At 33.6% G+C, this 24,980-nt stretch overlaps 1 protein-coding gene across 1 annotated transcript; it reads left to right on the top strand.

Moving 5' to 3' along the window:
- The first annotated feature begins 12 nt into the window (after window positions 1-12).
- LOC144964872 (TBC1 domain family member 12-like) lies at window positions 13-24,980 on the top strand. The gene is made up of 13 exons (XM_078899600.1): window positions 13-412; window positions 3,232-4,520; window positions 8,160-8,399; window positions 9,366-9,448; window positions 10,624-10,741; window positions 12,535-12,641; window positions 13,154-13,240; window positions 13,602-13,702; window positions 15,412-15,483; window positions 15,867-15,995; window positions 17,190-17,299; window positions 18,507-18,610; window positions 20,894-24,980. Exons 2-13 carry the CDS (start codon window positions 3,343-3,345, stop codon window positions 21,088-21,090), a joined length of 2,526 nt encoding a protein of 841 aa, XP_078755726.1. The 5' UTR covers window positions 13-412; window positions 3,232-3,342; the 3' UTR covers window positions 21,091-24,980.

Below are 24,980 nucleotides of genomic sequence, written 5' to 3'. Positions count from 1 at the left end.
AAAGAACATTTCACTCCCTACAGTCAAAATGAGTTTCGTGGAAGTTGAATGGGTTTACTCCCCCTAATTAGCATAGAGCATAATGGCTGACTTGAGGAAAACAACTCTGTTCATACCACAAACTCTTGTTCCTTTTTTCCGAAAAACACTAACATTTCATACCATTTATGAATGAAAAAAATTCACATTTCCATATCACCACCCATGAATGTTCATTGTTTCATAACGCTTTTTGGTTCGATTCTTTTTAACTCTCTGACGAAAAATGGAATTGTCCTTGCTTGAGTTTTGAGTTGACTTGAACTTGAACTTGACTAAATTTCTGGGACTTGAAATTAAAAGTTAAATTAAATCCAGTAATATAATTACAGTGAAGATGCTTACAACGGGGAACTAAGTGATGTTTGGAATGGTGAGATTTTATTATTTTTATTTATTTATTTCAGTGATGATAATCTTCCGCGGAATTCCGGGATTTTGGGATTTTCTCAATTCTCAGCAGAATGAAATTTTCCGCTGATATAACTTAAAAGCTGAGGTCAAGTGGTGAAACAATCACCATCATCTCTTGTGTCATATTTTGACTCCTGTGCTCAGTTGCATGAATTTTGGTGACACTCCCTTTTTTATGGCGTCATTCAGTCTAGAGAAACTGGCGTCAGATGTGAGACAAGGCAATTGTAATTGATAGTCGAAAGGAAGGGGTGGGGGGTGTGGTGGATGAGTCTAGATAGATTTTATTTGTAAGTAGGTCAAGAGTGGTAGTACAGTTAAAGGTCCGTTTAAAAATATGATTATTATAACTTCCTCCTCATTAATTGAACTCTCTCTCTCTCTCTCTCTCTCTCTCTCTCTCTCTCTCTCTCTCTCTCTCTCTCTCTCTCTCTCTCTCTCTCTCCCTTTTCCTCTTTCTGTTTCACTCTTCCTGTCTTTCATTCTTTTTCTTTTTTTGTCCCTCTCTTTCTGTTTCTCTCTTTCTATGGGATACTCTTTCTGTTTCTCTCTTTCCCTTATCTATATTTATCTCTTCATTAACCATTCTTTTATCTATCTTCATGTTAACTTTATAGACGTCATCCGATTATGGAGAGATGATATTCATCTGTTACAATTATAATGGGTGCTCAACTTAGTTTATACTCTTTTTACCTTCGCTTTTATAATTTTAATTTATTAAGATACTTGAGTCTTATTTGTAAGATCTGTAACCCTGGGCTACAGTAACAAAGATACAACAAATACAAAAAAAAGTCTGTCAGGCCTTTTGACCAAAAACCGGTATATTTTTAAAAAACTCAATTTGATACCAATTTTCAAAATAATTGCTCTGAAAAATAAAACAGAAAAATTTTATTTCTAGATTTTTTTTTTTTTTTTTTTGCTTCATTTTCTCTTTTGTTCAGAAGTATTCATGAATACCGAGTAGGTCCCAGCAACTTACTACAGTATTTATCCATACCCATACACCGGAGCATAATCAATGTCTCAATCGTTTCTATGTTATATGTTTGTGTTGAGAATATTGGCTATTAAGCTTAACTGCTGGTCAAAATACTTCGCGATGGTGGTGGGCGAACGAATCGGCGGTCCCAGAAGTGGGTGAGAGAGGGATCTAGAAATGACTTGGGTTTGAAACGAATATTTTTGTGTTCGTGGATAGCTCACACGGTAGAGCCACGCTCTCACCTGCCAGGCGGAGTTGTCGTACCAATAAGGTCGCAGGTTCAAACCCCACCACCGCCGCGAAAATTTTTATTCTCTATTGTCTTCTGGCACTTTTCTACTCACTTCATATCTTGTTGTTACCAACATAAGTGCCTGCTCCACTCACTTTTCTGAATTAAAAATTCACCCCATACACCGGAGCATAATCAATGTCTCAATCGTTTCTATGTTATATGTTTGTGTTGAGAATATTGGCTATTAAGCTTAACTGCTGGTCAAAATACTTCGCGATGGTGGTGGGCGAACGAATCGGCGGTCCCAGAAGTGGGTGAGAGAGGGATCTAGAAATGACTTGGGTTTGAAACGAATATTTTTGTGTTCGTGGATAGCTCACACGGTAGAGCCACGCTCTCACCTGCCAGGCGGAGTTGTCGTACCAATAAGGTCGCAGGTTCAAACCCCACCACCGCCGCGAAAATTTTTATTCTCTATTGTCTTCTGGCACTTTTCTACTCACTTCATATCTTGTTGTTACCAACATAAGTGCCTGCTCCACTCACTTTTCTGAATTAAAAATTCACCCCATACACCGGAGCATAATCAATGTCTCAATCGTTTCTATGTTATATGTTTGTGTTGAGAATATTGGCTATTAAGCTTAACTGCTGGTCAAAATACTTCGCGATGGTGGTGGGCGAACGAATCGGCGGTCCCAGAAGTGGGTGAGAGAGGGATCTAGAAATGACTTGGGTTTGAAACGAATATTTTTGTGTTCGTGGATAGCTCACACGGTAGAGCCACGCTCTCACCTGCCAGGCGGAGTTGTCGTACCAATAAGGTCGCAGGTTCAAACCCCACCACCGCCGCGAAAATTTTTATTCTCTATTGTCTTCTGGCACTTTTCTACTCACTTCATATCTTGTTGTTACCAACATAAGTGCCTGCTCCACTCACTTTTCTGAATTAAAAATTCACCCCATACACCGGAGCATAATCAATGTCTCAATCGTTTCTATGTTATATGTTTGTGTTGAGAATATTGGCTATTAAGCTTAACTGCTGGTCAAAATACTTCGCGATGGTGGTGGGCGAACGAATCGGCGGTCCCAGAAGTGGGTGAGAGAGGGATCTAGAAATGACTTGGGTTTGAAACGAATATTTTTGTGTTCGTGGATAGCTCACACGGTAGAGCCACGCTCTCACCTGCCAGGCGGAGTTGTCGTACCAATAAGGTCGCAGGTTCAAACCCCACCACCGCCGCGAAAATTTTTATTCTCTATTGTCTTCTGGCACTTTTCTACTCACTTCATATCTTGTTGTACAGTATTTATCCATGTAATCGGCTACTGGAAATCGTAGCTTTACCTTAGATCATTGGCATGAACTCAAAATTTTAATTTTAAGACAATCGAATCTACAGCTTAGATTTATAAGAATACCAATATGCTAAGATTAGATATGGAAATATTTGGTCGCCAAGCTACTGCTGGTTAGTTTCTCTTCAGAGATATAAGTGAATGAAATGCACATTTACAGCAAAATATTCTTTTTTTCTCTTCTTTACAGACTGATACTGCTTTACACTAACAATCTTGAATGTCAACATTCCTACGAATACTTGTAATATGTAAAATACTTCTGATGTTTTAGTTTTGCTGACCATGACTTTAACAAACTATGGGAAAGTCTTCAACAATTTTAGTCAGGAATCTCCAAGTGACAATGAAACTTCAAGTAATGTGTGACCAGGCTAGTGAATCACCTGTGCTTTTGAGACCTAACGGGGAAGACAATGTCACCCCTGTCATTCCTATGGTCACACAACAATTTGAAGATGTTGAAAGGTTGAAAGAAAAAAGAAGTGTTGAAAATCCAGTTAGCAATGATTCAACAAACCTCACTCATAATTATACAAAGGACAGTAAAGATGAGGATGGAATACGTGATTTGTGTTCTTCAGCAAAATTACTAACATGTGATTCAGGAAAAGATTCATTATTTTCCTCTACAGGAGTAACAACATCATTGTTACATCCCTTGAACGGTGCTATTAATAGTTCAGAGATCATAAACAAGGAATCTCGATCTTATTCGGAGGGAGATGTTGAGAGAAAAATTGATTTAACTAAAATTCCATGGTCGGATGGAAGTTCTTTTGATGTAACATCCACAGCAAATTTATATGTAAAAAGTCGAAGTAGTAGTAGTCATGACCTTCCGATTGATGTTAGTTCCAGTTCAAGTGCCAGATTCTCAAGGGTTTTGGAGAACATTTCCCTTCCTCTTCTATACATTCCAACCACAAGGCAATTAGTCGCAAATAATGGAAATGAGATCACACCACCTTCAGAGGTAGAAAAATCAAAGGAAGAGAATAGTACAAATGATGTCTATCAGGATTCAAAAAGTCAGGAAACTTATAGACAAGGTCACACCATTTCAGATGAACCTGATTTAAGCAGTGACTGTCATGAACAAAGAATCACTATATCAAAAACTCACGATTCCATTAGTAGCCTATCAGAGATAGAAAGGTTACAAAATGCGGAATATTTCTCAGACATTACAACACGCTGTGATACATATCATTTATTCCCTGACAACACAAGTTTGTCAAGTCTTAGTACATGCACTGATTTCTCTGTGTCTGCTTTCTCTGTTGGTGGTGAGGACAATGTAGAAAATAGAAGTCTTTCACATATGACTGAGGATGCTGTTTTCATGGATGTAAATCTCCATTCGAGAAATTCATTTGATCGTAGTTACAATCCTTTAGCTATTGAAGATGTTCAAGGCTTAGCTCAACTTCGGGATTCACAAAATGCTACTGCCAAGAAAAAAAATTCCACTTTCAAGTAAGTTTTCTTTCTTTTTTGCTTTTAATTTATAATTGAATATTCAAATTCTCTTTTGTGAGTTTCATTGAGCAACCATCACACAATTTTATTTTTCATGTATGTAGGTATGTGTGTATATGTTTGTGAATGTTATTCTTTGACCTCATTATTTGCTACCTTTATTTGAAGTTAGAAATTTGGTAAATGAAAATTGATTCCCTTGATCTTTCCTATTTCGTTTCCTCTCCTTTGGGGGGGTGCTCATATTGAATGTTTATGAACTTAAATTAAATATGTCATTATTTTCTTCTTTTTTTTTTTTTTTTAACAAAGAAATATTCAGTCAAACTTTTATTTGTGATTTTATTAACTTTAGCCCCAATGTCTTACTTTACACTGGGCATATAGAATCAATATAATCTTGCCGTGATCCAATCAGGGTGAATATCAATTGGCTGTTCTACTTTTCTAAAATCTTTGAATATATATGTACTTCAAATTTGTTCCTAATCACTTGGGGCGTCATACCTAAAATAAAAGCCAAATATGTCTTGCCTGTGATGTTCAATGATACCCTTTTTATGGCTAAAGCAGAGAAACCGGCTTTTTGAAATCTTCCAGTGAGTTGATTGTTTTTTAAGATGAAAGTACATATTGGTTGTTTAAAGGCAACAGTTAAGGCAGTGGTGCCAAAACTCCGGTTTCACCGGAAAAAAATTTCGGGCTCCGGGCAACTTCCGTCAAATTCCGGTGAGGTCAATTTGTTCCAAAGATACCCCCCCCTTTCCAACTACCACATCATCATCATTGCCACTAGTATTACAACCATCATCACTACCACTACTACTGCAACCACCACCACATCATCATTACTACCACTACTACTGCAACCACCACATCATCACCACTACTACTACACCATCACATCATCATTACTACCACAACCACCACCACCACATCATCATCACTACTACTGCTACAACCACCTGCATCACATCATCACTATTACTACAACCACAACTACCACATCATCATCATCACGACCTCTGCTACTACAACCACCACCACATCATCATCACTACCACTACTACTACAACCACCACCACCAATACATCGTCATTACCACTACTACTACTACAACCACCACCACCACATCATTACCACTTCTACTACAACCACCACCATCACATCATTACTACCACTACTACTCTACAACCACCACAACCACATCGTCATTACTGCTACTACTACCACCACCACCACCATCACATCACTACCACTACTACTGCAACCACCACCACCACCACATCATCATTACTGCAACTACCACTACTACTACAACCACCACCACCACCACATCATCACTACCACTACTACTACAATACCACCACCACCACATCATCATTACCACTACTACTACCACCACCACACATCATCACTACCACTACTACTACAAGCACCACTACAACATCATCATCACTACCATTTGTACTACAACCACCATCACCACCACATCATCATCACTCCACCACTACTACAACCACCACCACATCATCATCACTACTACAAGCACCACCACATCCTCATCACTACCACTGCTACAACAACCACTACCACCACTTCCTCATCACTACCACTACTACTACTACAACCACCACAACCACATCGTCATCACTACTAAACTACTACTACTACTACTGCTACTACTACTACTACTACTACTACTACTACTACTACTACTACTACTACTACTACTACTACTATTACTACTACTACTACAACAACAACAACAACAACAACCACTACAACATCATCATCACTACCACTACAACCACCACCACATCATCATTACCACTACTACTAATACAACCACCACTACATCATCACTACCACTACTACTACAATCACCACTACCACATCATCATCACTACCATTTGTACTACAACCACCATCACCACCACATCAACATCACTACCACCACCACTACAACCCCTATACCACCACCACATCATCATCACTACCACTACGACTTCAACCACCATCACCATATGTTCATCACTACAACTAACAACAACCACTATCACATCTTCATCATCACTACCATTATTAGTACAACCACCAACACCACATCATCCTCACTACCACCAGTACTACAATCTCTACCATTAGGTTTTGACGCTGTACTAAATTTGAAATAAGGAAACTTTGGGATTGTATTTGGCAATGTGTTGGCAATGTATCATAATATAATTCTAATCAGTTATCTATTTAGAACTATACAATATGTAAACACAATACCATTCCACTTCCTTTTTCTTGTGTGCGGAAATTCCTCTTTCGGCATTGAAATTCCTACGAGTGGTGTCTGAAACTCCTGTGAGCCAAATTTTAAGTTGGCGTCTCTGGTTAAGGTGAAGCTAGATGGATATGTATCCTTTTCTATGAATTAAGGGGGGTATCATTTGATGAAGAGAGAAGCTTGTTTGAAATATTTTCATATATATATATAGTATAGTCTTTAGAAGAAAATCTTTCAAACTTTAAAAAAAATATCTCAACAATGGGCATCTCTAGATGTTACATATGCTCAAAGCAGATCTTAAATGACTCCAAAATGGTACTGAAGTGTATTTCTGCAACCATGAAATTGACTTTATTTCTTTCACAACATCTTAAGCGTAAAGCCACGTCTCTGCTGCTTCAAATCTTTGATAGATATGTGCAGAGTTCTGGAATGCTGGTTTCGCTTTGTCCTGTTCCACTTTTTTTATTTGTTCCATTATATCATTTTTCATCTTTGTCCCTAAGTATTTGAAGCAATGTGATTAGTTTTGAAAGTATGCATTTTAAATATATAAAGAGAGCACTTTTGTATATCACTTCCTTTTTGTTCACTGCTGTTGTCTCTGTACTGTTGCGGGTGGTTGGATGGGAGCATCACCCTTGAATCATATACCTATGATGTTCGCATGGGTGTACGATCCGATAGTGATGTCGTTTCTTCTTCTCTTTACTAGCCTATCCTGCTTCTTTGGTTTGTGATTGTATTTTTGACAGGGGATATTTTTTTTTCTGTAAATCTTCTGCCTGTTTGTTCTTGGTTATTTATAATTTAGCTTATGATATCTTTAGGTTATAATTTTGATTTACATTTGTACTATTTTTGTTAGATTGCTTGTTTTTTTGTTTCAGCGGTCTCTCATATAACTTCAATTGTGTTGGAAGAGACCTAAAGCAACAAACAAACAAAAAAAAAAAAATCTCTGTACTGGGTCTCATTATTTTACTTTGATTTGTCACAATGTTGAGTGCATTTTGTAATTCTTCTGTTATCTAGATCTCAATCACAAATCTTTGTACTTCAAGTGTGGAGTAAAAGCAAGTCTGGTGATAATACACAACTTTGATTATTTAATGGTTTATTTTTAGGAGTTCTGAGGTTTGATCAAAATAGTTGAATATTCTTTTCTTACATCCAATTGTATTTGGTTTTAGTGACAGATGATAATGGATGCCTGTTTAGTTCAACCAAGACATGTGATGCTATTACATAAAAATAAGTGTTGTATACCGATATTGTTTTGAAAAAAAAATTTTAAAAATTCTTTGTTTTTCATGTTACTTGTGCTGACCCGTATCAACTTTAATATATTTCAGAAATATATTTGGTAAAAAAGGCAAGGAAGACAGCACACCTGGATGGAAACTCTTTGGGAAGGTTCCTCCAAAGATAGCAGTAAATAAAGACACGTTGGAAATTAAGTCTGAAATTGAAGCAAGGCGCCAAAAACTTGTAAAAGAAAAGCTTCAAATACCACCGTCCAATAGTAATAGCACCAGAAAGGCTGTATCAGAAGTTTCATCAACCACTGCCCTCATTCTTGAGAACAGGCCAGAGTAAGATGGAGAATAACTTTAATTGTGATAATAATAATCACTCAGTCATTAATTCCCAAGACCAGATGGTCTTCTCTATCGGCTCGTATAATGTCATACCTGTACACTCTTGATTTTGTACCCATTATCTATGGGGGCAGTTTTTTTTTTTTTTTGTTTTGTTTTTTTAAATGAAATATAATTTTCTCTTTCAAATTCTTTTGTTCTCTTTTTGCCTGTATTCCTGTTTTGCTACTTATGATGGGTCTGTAGTCAAAGCTTTATTCATCCTTTGTCTTTTTCTATTAACCAGTCAATTAAGCACTTAAAACCTATTAAAAGGCAAGTTAAAACAAGATATTGTAAATGTAATAATTTTTTTAAAAAAATGTTTAGCAGATTAAGAAAGCTAGTCAGGTTGGAGATGGGGAGATATTTTAAGCTCAGAATGTTACTCGATAAATTTTTAAACCGCCAGTGAATGATAAGGAAACAAGAACTTGATTCATTTATGATAAAAACAGTTAATGTCTTTATATGATATGACATGTTACATTGATCTTTTAGTTTAGAAGCTTCAAATAGAAACAAAATACCATACACTAAACATTTTGGGCTCAAAACCCTTCTTCGGCCATCAACAGAACACAATTTGAAAATTTACCAAAATATTGCTTGAAAACCCAGATAGACGGCAGACATAATGTGTTTACGTTTTTTGGGGTTATTTTTGTTTTTGTTGACTGAAGGAGGGTTTTGAGCCCGAAACATTCCATGTTTGGTATTTCTTCTTTTTTGAAGCTGTAATATTCGTTTTTGTTTTATTGACATTATTATTTTTTATTGACACCTTTGAGGATTTTCATTATTCTACTTTCCACCAATTAATTCCAACATTTCACCATTTGAATGTATCTTCATCAAAGTTTATGGTAAATCATAGACATGCTGTATTTTAGTTTGATGACCTTTTTTTCATATTCTCAGGAATTTACCAACCAAAGATCCAGAGGAAGAGGAAAGACACAGACAACAGTATATTCAAATGATTGAAGCTGCAAAGAAAAAGGGTAGGTCATTCAATTGCGGTAACGTAAATGGTTGTTATTATAGATATTTTGGTTTTATTGACCTTTTACAACAAATAATATAATTATAAGTATGAGGCTGTAAACCGACGTGTATAATTAGTATGGCACAGACACTATACATTTCTGTAATTTACTCACAACAAACACATGAAACATACCAGCAAACAAAACTACGTGTGGCCTAAAACATTTATTTATTGATCATCCAAAGGTGTTCTAAAAACAATAACAAAGAAACTGTGTGTTGTTTCACTTTGTTGATAGGAAATTGAAATGAATTTTAATTCCGGGATAAAACATTTGCGTTCTATTCCTGTACAGTTCAGCAACTAAAAATGAATGAGTTGCACTTACTTTTCTATGATAAAACAAGAGACCGACTGAGAGGAAAGGTCAAATGGAGGGTAAGACGGACCAGAGAGGAAATTGAATGCACTCATTTTACAGCCTAAGTGAAACCTACCAACTTTTCGTTATGTTTAATCATACAAAATACATACATAGTCAATTATGAATATCTCTGATATGGAGTGATACTCCGTGTTGCTTTTCATGACCAGAGGTCATATACCAGATGACCAGAAAAAATGTAAATTGGAGTTTTAAAACATTTTCAGCGTTTAAGGTACATCAATAAATTTTGTATTTAGGTGGAACATGAATAAATAAATAATTAGATAAACTTTATTCATCCATAATGAGCCTTATAAAGTATATTTACATAATTTCACAAAGCAATATAGTAAATGGTAAAAGTAAAAGTGTGTCAATAGTATTGATATTACTTCATAAAAATATTTATATCTGATAATTTTGTAAGAATGTGTATAAATTATACAAAATAGCAAGAACAGGTAGATTTAATAAAAATGAATATTGTGTCAATATGTCTCTTTATCAATCATGAAAAACGCTATGATACATTTTAATAAGGAAATGACGGATATTGAAAGACTAACTATCAATCTGCATTGTGTCCAAATTTAACTGAAAGCAACAAATTAAGAAACTGTCAGGTCTCTGGTATCTGTTGAATATTTTATAATTTTTATTCATATTTCTATGGGCAGACATAATTTTAGAATCGAAATTGGATTCATTTCTAAATGTGACTGCACCACCTTTTTTTTTAAATTTTTTTTTTTTCGTTTTAGAGCAAAAAGACCTAAAACAAAAGAAGAAAAAACTTCAACAACAGCGTAAATTAGAGGACAAGTTGATGTCCTTTGCACAAACGTGGACTTCTAATATTTTGCCAAACTGGGAGTCAACGTAAGTGAAAATTTCTTGCTTAATACTGATATAGTTCAGTTCTGACAACTGCCTATTTGAAAAGAATATTGATAAACAAAGACAAGCTTGATTATCTCGTGGTTTTTAAATGTATGATTCCTTTATCTTAGTTTGTGGAAAAAGAAAAAATGATGCATGCAGTGATACCAATAAATGGATAGATGTGTGTGCACTGTGTGTAATGAAATGTGTTTCTATTTTTCTATAAGCTCTATGCTCTTCACATTGTTTTCAACCTTCCTCAACTTCCCAAGTGGAAACACATTTTCAGCTGTTATTGGCGCTTTAATTTTTATACTTCCGGTCTTACAATATCCATTATTGCCCATCACATAGGTACACATTCACACCAGATAATGTATATTTTGAATAAGGGTTTTATGTATAAAGGGCAGGCTGGGACCAGATTTGCATTTATTATTATTTCAGTCACTGACTTCACCTTATCTTAAACTTTGGAATAGGCATGTACTGCTGATTCAGTCAACAATTTGCATTGGTTTGTGTATTTTTTTTTTTTTATTTTAAACCTGTAACTTCTCAGTCAATTCGTCAAATTCAAATATTTTTAAAAAGGAAAGAAAGAATTCATGAATTGTAGTCGAATGAATGTAAAGTAATTAGGAATGCTCCACAGTGCTATGCATAGCTCATGGGCCGTTTATATTAACGATAGATATATTGCCAAGGCTAAGCAACACTTTTTAGGATTGCTGTTTCTGAACACATCCCAGTGTATTTTCACACAGCCTTTGTGAAATTGTTTTTTCACTTTCCCAACCTGTCGTGATCCCAATGGTAGCCAATTTTAACTGAGCTGCTGAGCGATAAATTTCACTGTTTCGTCTAAGCCAAAATTGACCACATTTACCTGGAGGGAAGTAAAAGTATGAAAAAAAATAAAATGCGAAAGTCGGAAGTGCATTCCTTTATGTAGACCCCTTCAAATCGAAAGTTAGGGATTGCTACAGTACATCTTATTGCCTCACATTGTAAACAAACTGGTTGATCGTTTCTAGTTTCTTCACTGATTGGGTACCTAATTATAAGGAGCAATGGTAAGTAGCCTAATTGATTCCCGTGCAAATTAGTTTTCTGCCATTGTTTTGCTCAAGTGAGCTTACTGTTTACTATTCATTTCGATTCTTTGGATTTTTCAGCTACGACGAATTACGAAGAGTTTCAGTCAATATTTATAGAGCTTATTTACATTTACAGGTCTATTATTTGCCTTTTTTTTTTTTTGGGGGGGGGGGGGGGGCTTATAAAGAAAAGTATGCTTACTTATGATTGAAGAGTATCACTAAATCTTTTAAAAACAACTGTAAGATACGTGTATAATATTTATTATAGTCCTTCACAGCCACTAGGCCTGAGGAGCAGGAGTTTATCCTGGTTTTTATAGTATTGAACGGACAATAGCAATTGCTTGCTATCCTTTGGGCTATGAGCAAAGTACCATACATTTTGTATTATCAGCTGTACAGTCAGTAGGTTTATTTAACAGGAAGTTTACTGGTGTATTCATCAAGTTTTGACAGCTGAAACTTCTATTCATTCACAACCCAGACATTATATGAGCTTGGTCTATATAATATTGACACACTAACTATTCTATAAAATTTGTAAAAGTATTTAGTGTTATAGCTAAGATTGTGATATTGTGATTAAAGGTTAGACACATTGTTTGTGGTGTCTATTATAACAATATTATAGATTTGTAATCTTATTCATTTTCCAACTGATTTTGATTTATTTGGAATAATTTTCAGACGACAAACTAAAAAGGTCAGGGAATTGTGGTGGCTTGGATTACCATCAAACGTCAGGGGTCAAGTGTGGAACTTAGCCATTGGGAATGATTTAAATATCACACATGGTAATTTCCAATACACATCATTTTTAAGCATAATATTTGCATACATAATTTTGATAACTTTTTTTTTTTGATGACATTTAAATTTGAAAACATTCTTTTACAAAATTTTGACCATAATAGATGTTTACCATCTCTTTTATTTCAATGTATCTTTTATTAAAGGATTAGGTATTTATGTCTCTCTGCAATATGAGCAATTTTATTGGGAATGAATGTTTAAGTTAACTTTTATCAGCATTCTGCTTAATACTCAGTGGCAATGAGTGATGAGAGGACCTTAGTAACAATCTTGAAATTTATGTTTGTGGTTGGAGAAACTTGTCGTATTGACTACATTTAACTCAATGCGAAATATTTCACCTTTTTTTTTTTTTTTTTTACAGTGTATAGAATGTCATGTTTGTGGGCTTGTTTTTTTTTTTTTTTAATGTTACCCATTTTTGTGTGTGAGATTATTTTTCTTAAACAGTCAACTGTTTATTTAAACATACTTCAAATTTATATCTTTTCAGAGTTATATGAAATATTACGTAAAAGGGCTGAGGACAAAATCAAAGAGGCGATTGAAAGTAAGGCAAAGAACAAGGACAGTTCATTAGGTATTGGATTGCTTTTTTAATATTGATTTTTTACTATTATTATTTTTTTTAATGTGTGGCTTTGAAAAAGATGTATTGTCTTTGAAATAAGATCATATTTCCTTGAGTGCAAAATTATGGGCTATATAGTGTAATATTCACCTTGTTTGTTTGACGTCGATTTAGATAAGTTGACATGTTATGTCTTCCAATTTGAGATTCAAGAATTATTATTATTATAATTATTATTATTATTATTATTATTATTATTATTATTATTATTATTATTATTATTATTATTATTATTATTATTATTATTATTATTATTATCATCATCTTGCAATCTTTATTTACTTATCTTACAATATTTTTTTTCGTTCAGCTCAGCAAGAGTCTGCAGTATCTCATGACAAGGAGGACAGTGTAAATGTCATTCGGCTGGATGTGTCTAGAACCTTTCCACACCTTGGAATATTTCAAAAGGTTCGTTTTGAGTACTCATTCCCAAGTCATCAAAGCAGAACTGGCAAATTGTACTTCATTAAAGCAAATTATGTCCTGAAGAAGTTCATCATAGGCAACTCATCATCCAGTAAATGAAAGTAGAAAGACACCTAGGAGTCATAATTTAGTTGTGGTCCAGCCCCTTTGGAGAGTAAGAAGTTAAGGACCGAAACACTTGTTTGAGCAGGGTTTCTTCTCTGAAGACTTTCTGCGTTAGATCTTGTTTCTGCTTTAGATCTTCTTGAGTTTCTTGTTACAGATTTTAATTCTTTGACATTTAAGGATATATGTGGAAAGGCTATTGCAACAATTATATATTTTATTTTTGATGAGTTTTTGCAAGCTAGTTATGGTATTGACATTTTATATGAAGAACTGATATAATTTACCAACTGCTTGGCTAAATTTGAATTTTAACAAAACTCAAAGGAGACTTACCATCACATAATTTTTAAAGATGTCATGCGGAGGGAGAGGTAAATTATTTTATTACAATTGTGTTTGGCTTTTTTTTTTCAAGAATTCATACAGATGATAACAGTACAGATAACTTGGTTTCAATGTATTTATTATCTAGAAAAATATTATCAATTTATGGGTCTGATCTCTAGATGTCCTGTTATTATTTAACTCGATACCTTCTTCTCCGCTTGTATTTATCTTACATATCACTCAAACACACAGAAAACATACAACATTTTGTATTTTTGTATAAATACTAAACGTTATAAACACAAGTCTCAGTATAAATATAGGGGGTGTATGTCTTGTCAGATTCTACAGGAAGCAGAGAAAACTCTTTTCAGCTTAACACTTAATGGAACATCTCAAATGTTTAGAACACGTGACGAAATTTGTTAGTTTCAGTGGTCAATGGTTTGAATATTTTTCTTCTTTTTTTTTTTCTTTTTCTTTTTTTTTTTGAGGTTAGAGAAACCCATTTCATTCTATTAAAAATGAAAATTGGCATGGCAGAGCTTTTTTCTCTAGTTACGTGTTTACAGAATTTCAGGGACGTCATAATAATAATAAAATAATAATAATAATACAGTTACTAACCACCTGTATTCAGTAGTAAACGATGACAGAGAGGGTTGGAGAGACATTGCTTATGTCTGCAACAGACCTGGTACTTATTGATTGATCAAAAACATAGCATGTCTATTATTACTGGTCTATAATTGATGAATATGAATAAGGTAAAGGACACAATAATGTTTTCAAAAAAACAAAAAACTCAGTATCATCAATGCTTAGATTATATAGACTTTATCACAGAAATGTCTTCAAGACCAAATTTGCTAAATCGGGATCACCTTAATTCATCAATCTTTTTAAAGTAAAAATATATATAAAGATATCCAGCCAAAAAAGAAAACAAAACGTTGTTTGGTAGTAAACAGCAGTATAATAGGCACCTCTCACACACACACTGCTCCAAAGAGTCACCTCTTGAAGAAAGCACCATTCAGTTGTTTTTGTTATTGTTTCTGTTTGTTTTTGTTTTTTTATCTCTTTGCCTCAAGTATTTGTCACAATACTGATAAATCCGGGACATATATGTTAATTTGTCAAGCAAATGTTCATTTACTCATAATAAGTTGAAGTCTGGACCTGTTCCCCAATCGAATAGGCCTGTCTTCTCATAAAAGTCTAAGCCTTAAGTTACTCATCCATTTGAATTTCAGGGAGGGCCATACCATGATCTTCTTCACTGTTTACTTGGTGCTTATGCCTGTTACAGACCAGATGTTGGTTATGTAAGTTATATTATCAACCGTTACCAACGTATATGAAAATAGAAGGGCTTCTGAATTAAACAATGTAATTGTACTGTTTAATTTTTTCTAATGTTCCCTTTTTGTAAGTACATTTATGATCCTGGGCTTCAACAGGCCTTACCACTCTCAACATTATCATTTGTTAAAATATACCATTATTCAACAGATTACATTTAAAACTTAAAAGCTTAATTTTTCAAACGTTTATTTAAAAGTATTATTCTAATTTTTCAAACAAGGTATTGAATGCTCAATTTCATGCTTTAAACTCTCCATCAAAATTGTAGACTTTTCGCATCATGTTCTAACATATTTCAAATCTGCATTTTTCATTTCATTATATTTTGTTTCTTCAACTACAGGTCCAAGGAATGTCTTTCATTGCAGCGATATTACTTCTCAACATGGAAGTTGCTGATGCATTTGTTTGTTTTGCAAATTTGCTCAATCGACCATGTCAGTTAGCATTTTTCAGAGTGGATGAAAATGTTGTAAGTGCTTATTCACTTGTTACAATATAATGGTCTCTGTTTGTGTGTTTTATTTGCTTCGTTAATGGAAAGAGAAGTTTCCTTTTATGAGTTTGATGTAGGTATGGTAATTTGTTGGTTACTTGCCTGTAATTTGCCTCTACTTAAATAATCTCCATCCATACACAAGCAAGAAAATCATTTCATGTCTGTTGTTTGATCAAAAGAAATCCTATCTTACTGTGGATCCGACTATCTTTCATATCCGAATTACAATTCTTCATAAGTCATTGGTATCTGTAACATTTAATTTTCTTAAAATTGTAACATTTACTTTTCTTGAAATTCTCATGTTGGTGCTTTATAAGTTTTATTATTTATTTTTCAATTATTTTATGCAAATTTTTTTTTTCTTACCTTTGAACGAAAACCTGGGTGGGGATCCTAACCTCCCATAATGGGCAGGGGGGTACATACTATGTCTTCTATCCCCTTATATCTGTTTTCCAACTTGCTTTCTGTCTTTGTCTTGGCATGAGATTACTTGGTTTTGTCCTGGCCCTGGCCGGACTCCTAGATGGGAGGGAAACAGTCAAATGCATAGTTTGTAATGTATTATTGTTATTTTAATGTAAAATGTAGGCATTTGAGTGTATTCCTCTTTGTTGGATTTTTTGCTTGTGTCTGGATGAGACTTATAGGTGATCTCAAACTAGGTGCATTGGTGGTATGCTCTTGGAATCTACATCTGATCCCTATTTGTTCCCAGTTCCCCTATGTCTTACTTTTTCTTGGGTGCTTTAATTGTAATTCTAGAACTTTTTACTGTCCCATTTTCTTCCTTTTTACTGGCGCTGATATAATCTAAATGTGTTGCAAGCTCCGTAAAACCCTTAAAAACAAAACAAAACATTTGAACGAAAACAAAAGGTCAGGGTCAATTTTATTTAAAGTGAAAGAAAAAACAAAACATTAACTGATGCTCCTGGATTATTAGGATTGTACTTCTATCTCCATTCATAAAACTAGTTCTTAGTAAATTTGACCAATTTCATTTTAGGTATATGTACTTCCTCGTGTTTAATATTAATTGCGTTTGTGTTTGTATTGTTTTGTTTGTTTTTTTATTCTTTTTCTTCCTTTGATTCTCCTATGATGATTCTGCTCATCATTTTACTATGCTACAATATTTTACCATGGCCCATTATTTTTCAGATGTCTGCATACTACAATACATTTGATGCTTTCTTCAAAGAAAACCTCCCAAAACTTCATGCTCATGTCACCAGTCACAGTGTCACGCCTAATTTATATTTGATGGAATGGTGAGTACTCGCATTTGGTTGTTTTTATGATTGCAAAATAAATTCTTGTACTTTACTCATCAAGACATTAAATTGCTATCTGGTGAATACATGTCAACGTTAATATTAGATGTTAAATATTATTTGAAAATGTATAAGCATTAAAAACATTGATGAAGAAAAAAAACTGACAAACAATAAATTATACCTCTTGAACTAAATGGATTCATTCTCGGAAGGTTCTATTGCAATTACTATTGACAGAAATTTATATGAGAGACACGAGATCAGTTTGCTTATTATTTTTTTATCTGAATTAAATAGAGTTTTTTTCAGGTCAAAGCTGACCTTTTTTTAGCTGCATAAAGCAACTTTGAAATCATAATGAACAGTGAAGCTGCACCAAGGTGAATTAATTCAGTTTTATTCAGAAAATTTGGAAGGCTTAATCATTTTGTTTTGATTGGATTGGACAGAAAAGTAATGTAAATTTATTCGTAAGCAATGACTCAATTGCAATCAAGTTACACATGTAGAGAAAAGTTTGAGATTTTTCCATTTAAAACAAAAATTGTGTGTTTACTGAAATTCATAAGTCGTGAAAAGGGTAAAAGATGTGATACTGTATATACAGTAAACTTGATTAAACTGTAGTTCAAGGAACTTAGTCATATTTAACTCATTGAAGACGCGTCATACGAAAGGCTAAATTATGCTTGTAGATTTTTCTGGACATGTTTGTTGACGGAAGGATCTACAAGGCTCATTAGAAGCTTTAAGTTTTAAATTATTTTTGTAAATTATTTGAAATGTCCGGAGATTTTAAGAAGTGGTGATTTTTAGAAAAGTGAACTAATAATGGAAGATATATTAATGAAATGTAATTTGATATATCACTTAATTTAATGAACAGATGTAATATTAAGAATCTTAGATTAAGTTGGAGTTTGCGCTAGAAGAACTGAATAGAATAAATAAAGATATGCAGTTGCCAGGGAGAATGATATGGAAAGGAGAAATGGTTCTGACAAGCACAGATAAAAGTTGGAAAGCTCCTCGTTAAAGAAATTTAGCAAAATAGAAGTCTCTTTTCATCATGACTTATGCCCTTACAGTGTATAAGAAAAGGCGACAATGATGGTGATGATGTTGAGTTAAATTTGTAGAAGTCAGGTTGGTCAATAGTGATGCACATTTTGCCATATCTTATATCTTTTTTCTTTTTCAGGGTATTTTTATTATACAGTAAATCTTTACCCCTTGATGTGGCCTGTCGTGTGTGGGATATGTTTTGCAGGGATGGGGAAGAATTTTTATTTAGAGTAGCTATTGGTAAGTTTATTGTGATGTTATTTTGTTCTCTTGTTTTTGTTTTTTTTTGTATTTAGTTCGTTTCTTTGATTTTATTTTTGAATCTCTGTATTTGCAGCTCAGTCCATTTTCAATTGTTAAAGCTTTGGTTAAAAGATTTATAATAAATCTCAAATGCAGTTGGTCCTCTTATGATGAAGCATTTAAAATGTCCTACTTAATACTCTCTGTCCTTCTTGTTTGTTTACCTGCTCCAAAGTGTCGAGGACTTAGTAATATTATGGCTGCTGAAATTTAAATAAGCGTTTTTATTTTTATTAGATTCATTAAATGAATTTTAGTCATTGGGGGTAATATTTTGACCTGAATTTAATTTAAATTTAAAAAATATTAGGTGTTGGATTACGTGCAGTAAAAATAAGTTTAGAATTGCAAAATTCTGATTTTTTCATTATCCAAAACGAATTTAACCCTGTTTAATCGTTTAATCCATAATGATAAGGTATACTAAATTGGCACTGATTTAAACATAAACAATACCAAATAATGGTAATTCCTCCTGACAAAAAGGAACCATAAATCATTAAAATCCTAAAAATCTTGTCACGATTACTGGGACATTAATCATCTCATTCCTGGAGTTCATTCAATTGGATGTTTACCTAAGTAGGTACTTACTGAGAATGTTGATGTAGACTATTGAAATTAGATCGCGGAATTTCTGAATTTTTTTCAAGTTTGCATTTCCATCCCTGTGATAGCTATTTTCATTTTGACTCACCAACGATTCGTCATAGACTTTATTCATTTGACTCTTCTCTTCTGCTTTTAAAACTGCCAATATTCATTATTTATTGGAAAGATATTCAGTGGCTTTAATAAATATTCTTTGGACAGAAGAGCACAAGCTCGATTGCCTCTGGATTAGATTTCAATCATAAAATACAGCAAACTAAGCATATATATAAAAATATAGGTCTTTGGACTTTTAAATGAGAACACAACATACCCAACTTTTTCAAAAGATGATTGCATTTCAAATAATTAAAATATAAACACTGATATCTCTCCCCTCCCCCGACCAAAATTTACATTCTTGCTTCATTTTTGTTGAATTAATTGTAATGCAATTATTGTTCTATTTGTTGTAACCGGCATAAATTCACATAAATGAACTGATCTGAAATTTTTTTAATGTATGTATTGTTATATACAAAAAATAGGAGAATTAGTGAGAAATATACATAATAATGAGAACAACAAGAGAGAAAAATTCTCAAGGCAAACTTGAGTTCAGCCTAAAGGGTTTTCATAAAATAAAAAAATTTCCCGCTCGTCTTTTACCTTAAAGCATGGGGCTGTGGGAGTTGCAATCAAATGTTTCACTGGGAAGAAAAATTTTACCTTTTAATTTCTGAATAAGATTTGACTCCAGTATTTTTTTCTTTGTTTTTTTGTTTTGTCTTGTTTTTTTACGGCCTTAGATTCAACTTATTTTTGTTTTCGCTTGTTTTTCGTAGTTGTGACAAAAATCATTTAGGTTGAAAGGTAAACGTGTTGGTTTATGCTACACCCTGCCTCCCAATTTAATGACTCCTCCTCTCTTGACAATTTGCTAGCGATTTTATCTAACATTGTAGTTTTGAAATATTTCACTTGTCAGGGCTATCAATGACTTTTTCTTGTGTAATACACTGGAATCAGAGACGTGCATATCTGACGTGTTACACACGATGACAATTGAGATGACAAATATGAGACACTCTGTCTAGGGTAGCAAAAATGTAAAGAGTCTTGTAAAGCAGTGTTTGTGAATTAGTTAATTAAGATATATGGTTCTTTTGTAATCATTGAAATATGGGCCTGTGTGAACCAAATTTTAATTTAAATCATGTTGCTCTCTCATGTTTTAGTGGTGGTGGTGGGGGGGGGGGGGGGGGGGGCAGATCATCAGATGAAAAAGAGGGATGCTTTTGATACAATAATTTTAGTCTATTGAAATTAAAATGGGGGCAGCGTGGCTCAGCGGTACGATCTTTGCTTCGTACCCGAAAGGTACCAAGTTTGATCACCGGTTACTGCGCTGTGTGGCCTTAAGCAAGTCACCATCTCGCCCTAGCTCAATTTGCGGCACTGCACTTTGGCTGACGCCTGGGTTATTCCAGTCTTCCCTTGGAATAGACCCTAGAGACAAATTTCCCCTATGGGATGAATTAAGGGAATTTTATTTTTGATTTATTTATTTTAAAAGAAGGAAATATTACATTCCCCAATCAGCTGATTATATTATTTTGCTTCTGTCAGGTATTTTAAAGCTTTATCAAAATGTTCTGCTCAAGATGGACTTCATTCTTATGGCTCAATTCTTGACAAAGCTACCAGAGGACATCAGCTCAGAAGATTTATTTCAACAGCTGGAGGGTGTCAAAATGTCAATTGACAAGCGAGGATTCAACGCTGTCCATGCTTTTTATAAGGATTTGCATGAACCGAGCTCATAGCAGCTATGACTCATTAACCAACATTGATTTATGAATCAATCAATCTCTCTCTCTCTCTCTCTCTCTCTCTCTCTCTCTCTCTCTCTCTCTCTCTCTCTCTCTCTCTCTCTCTCTCTCTCTCTCTCTCTCTCTCTCTCTCTCTCTCTCTCTCTCTCTCTCTAAAAAAGAAGGAAAATATCAACTTTTGATGTTATCATGTTAAATAAGCATTCTTGAAATATGCTTTTATACACGATAAACTTACTCAGATTTTCTTCTGTGCAAAATGATACTGTTTTTATTGTGATTAATTACATTTCTTTTACTCTTTTTTTTGTTTGATGTAGAATAGTGTAAATAGAGACAATGGCATATTTATTCTTCAGTTTTATAAACAGTGTCAAACCATTATATTTTCTGGGTTTAAAAAAAATTATATTTCTTATTTTTCATCATCATCAGCATCTTTATCTACTTGTAATTATCATTAGTTGAGTCAAGGTTATGATAATTTAACACAAAGCTTTATTGTCATGTTATATTTCAAATATTTAAAGCCATAATTCCAACATTAACACTGAGAGTCTTTAAACGGACTGTGAAATGTAAGGAACAGTTATCAGAGCGAAGTTAGCACAGTCTGCCAGTGATTTGTGACTTATTATGTGACCCATATTGATTGATCGATTTGATACAGAGGCTCCTAAAATTCAGCATGTCACGGAATCATTCCTCTTTTATTTTCACTGAGGGAATTCCACGATTTTGCCAATTATTGAAACATTCTGTATATTACTATATTACTATTTAGCACAGAAACTGTATCTGCCTTAGTTATACAGGAGGTGAACATGTTGTCAAGAGAATTTATATTGCTACAGCCATTATTTCAAGAACTGTAAGTTTATTCTTCTTTTTCACCTGAAATTCCTCTCTCTTTGGTATTTGAATTCCTCCTCCGACTTCTTTGGATTGGGGCCTCTGTTGATAGCCTTGGTGAATGTTGAAATGTTACTTTCTCTGCTACTAATGGTAATATAATCAATAATTGAGTTTTAAACAAAAGCATAAACTGTTATGTTTAAAATCAAAATTTAATGGTTGTAAAAAACATAAAAATCAAATATTATGAAATATTTTTTAAAAAATATTTGCTGATAATGATTCACGATGATATAGCAATTATCCAAGCTTCTATTACCTCATTTGGAAAAAATCTCATTGTTGAGAATAAATTTGGGACTCACTGCAATAAATTATGATCAGCAGAAGATATTCATTTTCTTTTCATCAGGCAACGTAATCAAACGTATTTGATTTGGCCTATATGTCTATCATTGTCAAATTTTCATATAGTGAAAGTAGTGTCTGGTGTGTTGTTTTTGATAAATGTCCATCAATAAATACTCCCTGCATATTTGTTTGTGATGAAATTATAAGTGCCAAAGCTGGACATTCATTTGCAATGCAAATTTCTATTTATATTGTTTTCCTATAAATTAGGATCTGCTTTTATCAGGTAATAGTTTGAGTTGAAGAATAGAAAATATTTGATACTAATTCTGATTGGAATGGTCTCTTACTGCAGGTTTCGATCTAACAATTGAATAGGGATGATTTAAAAATAAATATGTGGTACACAGTCATGTCAAGATCTGGGCATGATTGGGAATTATATTACACTGCCATAAAACATAGTGGTGTATACAAAATGACTTCTTTTTTAAAAGTTGACACATACCTTAGAGCTGTAGAGCTTTGTTTTCAAAGGCATGGGTTATAGGAACTGACCATAAAATGACTTAGGGATTTTAAATTTCCAGCTATTACTTTGTCAACTGTCATGTTGAACTTTATTTGTAACAATTGCAGTCTGGTAAAAGCAGTCTGGTTAACACTAAAATCCTACTTAAATTGTTCTTTTTTTAAAAGACATAACTCTACCATCAATTTTTATTTATTTAAAGTTTTAATGATTTTCTAAATGAAAAGCATTGAACCATCTGTTTATAACCATTGTTGAGTTGTTTCAATTCTTGTTAGCATTCAGAGTTTTATAAAACCCCGGTAGATCCCTTGACATATACACAACTATTAAGTGTTTCTTCAAATCAACATGGCAAATGTCTTTTGTCTAATATACTTGGTTAATTCTACAGACTAGCAGGCTATCCCTCATTATAAAAAGTTACTTGATGTGATTTTTGAATCTGGGATGCCCTTTTTGAATTCTTCCAACTGGAAAGTGTTGTTTTGTTTTTTTTAATGTTTAAAGGCAACCATTAAGGGAAGCGAAATGAATATGCATCTTTTTCTATGATTTAAGGGTGATACCATTTGATGAAGAGCAACTTTGCGCAAAATATTTTCATATAATATGTTGTTTACGAGAAAACTTTCAGGCTTTTGTTATTGTTGCAAATGGCATCCCTGTTGAATATATAAGACTAAAACCTGTTTTATTTAAAATTCATTTGTGTTTTGAGATTAAAAGTATCAACTTGTAATACTGACAGTGTGTGTTGAACAAAACACGGTTGGACTTTTTTTTTAATGAGAGAAAGTGAATATAAGAGTTTTGATAAATTATGGAGTAACCTACTCGTCATTATTATGAAATATACAAATTATTCTCAATTTTATAGAAATATTCTTTTTTGTTTGATTGTTTGTCTTTTAACATTATATTGTTATTACACACAAGTTTTGGCAAACCTAGGAGTCAATATGTTTGTGGAATATACAAAACTGAATGGCATGACTTCGAAACTTGCGAAGATCTTTGTTTATTCAGGGGCAAAGGTGATGGAATGCTCAAAAATAGTTGCTCTTGTGGTCAGTTATTTATGAAGTAAAGATTATAGATTTTGCATTGATTATGTTTTATATGTTTGCAGGCGATATCATGAAACAGCCTTTTTTCACTTAAGGAAACGAAAATGCACTTGAATTCTTTTGTCGTCATACACAATACTTTTTACTGATGAAGCATACGAGTTTACAGTTATGTACTCAAAACCAGGACTATGGCTGTGATTTCACCTTTTTTCAAAATATATCTTTTATCTGTTTGTTTTTGTTTGTTTTTTTTTGTTTCTTTTCAATGAATGTTTATCTCAGCAAAAGCTTCTCATGTGTTTGTGCTCTCTTGGTTTGATTACAGGAGAATAAATCCAATGAAAAACTAAGTAGGCCTTCCACCTGAAGAGTTAGAATCATTATAAATGTTGTTTTTTAAATTTTTTTTTGTTTTTTTTACTCTTTACGGAAATGTCATCTCATTGTTTTAATTTTTGCTCTGTCCCATATTACAATTACAAGTATGCAAGAAAAATTAAGACGGAAAGCAACATGGAAAGGAAATATAGGGGAATAGGAGAGACACAACAACTATGACCTCCAAGACCACCATTTTTTTCTGAAAACCTGAATCACTGAGATAAGAATATAATCCAAATTTAGCTAATTTTGGTCCATTATTGATATACAGGGTGATTCAAAAGTCCTGTTAGGCTTAAGAAGCTTTTTGGCTAAATAATCAGGAAACTTAGCCACCTGTGGCTTTCGACAGCTTCTGCACAAAGAATTTTTGCTCCTATAGCGGGCAGGGAGGTACTTGCTGTGTCTTCTATCCCCTCTTATGCTTTCCAATTGCTTTCTGTCTTTGTCTTTGAATGGGATTGCTTGGTCTTTTTCCTGGCCCTGGTCGGAGTCCTGGCTGGGAGGGAAACAGTCAAATGCATAGTTATTGTTTTGGGAGATGATATTTTTTTTCCCTCGTAAATCATCTCTCTGTTATGCATTGTATTATGTTTAGTTTACATATTATAGACCTGTAAATTCTCAGTCAATTAACTGAAATCAGTCAATTTGTCAAATTCAAATATTTAAAAAAAAAGGAAAGAAAGAAA

Source organism: Berghia stephanieae, chromosome 2, assembly GCF_034508935.2.
Source record: "Berghia stephanieae isolate SIO BIC M18660-M18661 chromosome 2, UCSD_Bste_1.3, whole genome shotgun sequence".
Classification (NCBI taxonomy): Eukaryota; Metazoa; Mollusca; class Gastropoda; order Nudibranchia; family Aeolidiidae; genus Berghia; species Berghia stephanieae.
Note: the sequence above shows the minus strand (reverse complement) of the source record. Positions and strands in the feature narration are given on the sequence as shown.

What these genes read in the sequence shown, in the direction of transcription:
- LOC144964872 (XM_078899600.1), top strand. Translation starts at nt 3,343, where the DNA reads ATGGGAAAGTCTTCAACAATTTTAGTCAGGAATCTCCAAGTGACAATG. An exon ending in TGAAGCTGCAAAGAAAAAGG is followed by an intron (nt 9,449 to 10,623) that starts GTAGGTCATTCA and finishes TTTTCGTTTTAG; the next exon opens with AGCAAAAAGACCTAAAACAA. An exon ending in TTTATTTAGAGTAGCTATTG is followed by an intron (nt 18,611 to 20,893) that starts GTAAGTTTATTG and finishes TGCTTCTGTCAG; the next exon opens with GTATTTTAAAGCTTTATCAA.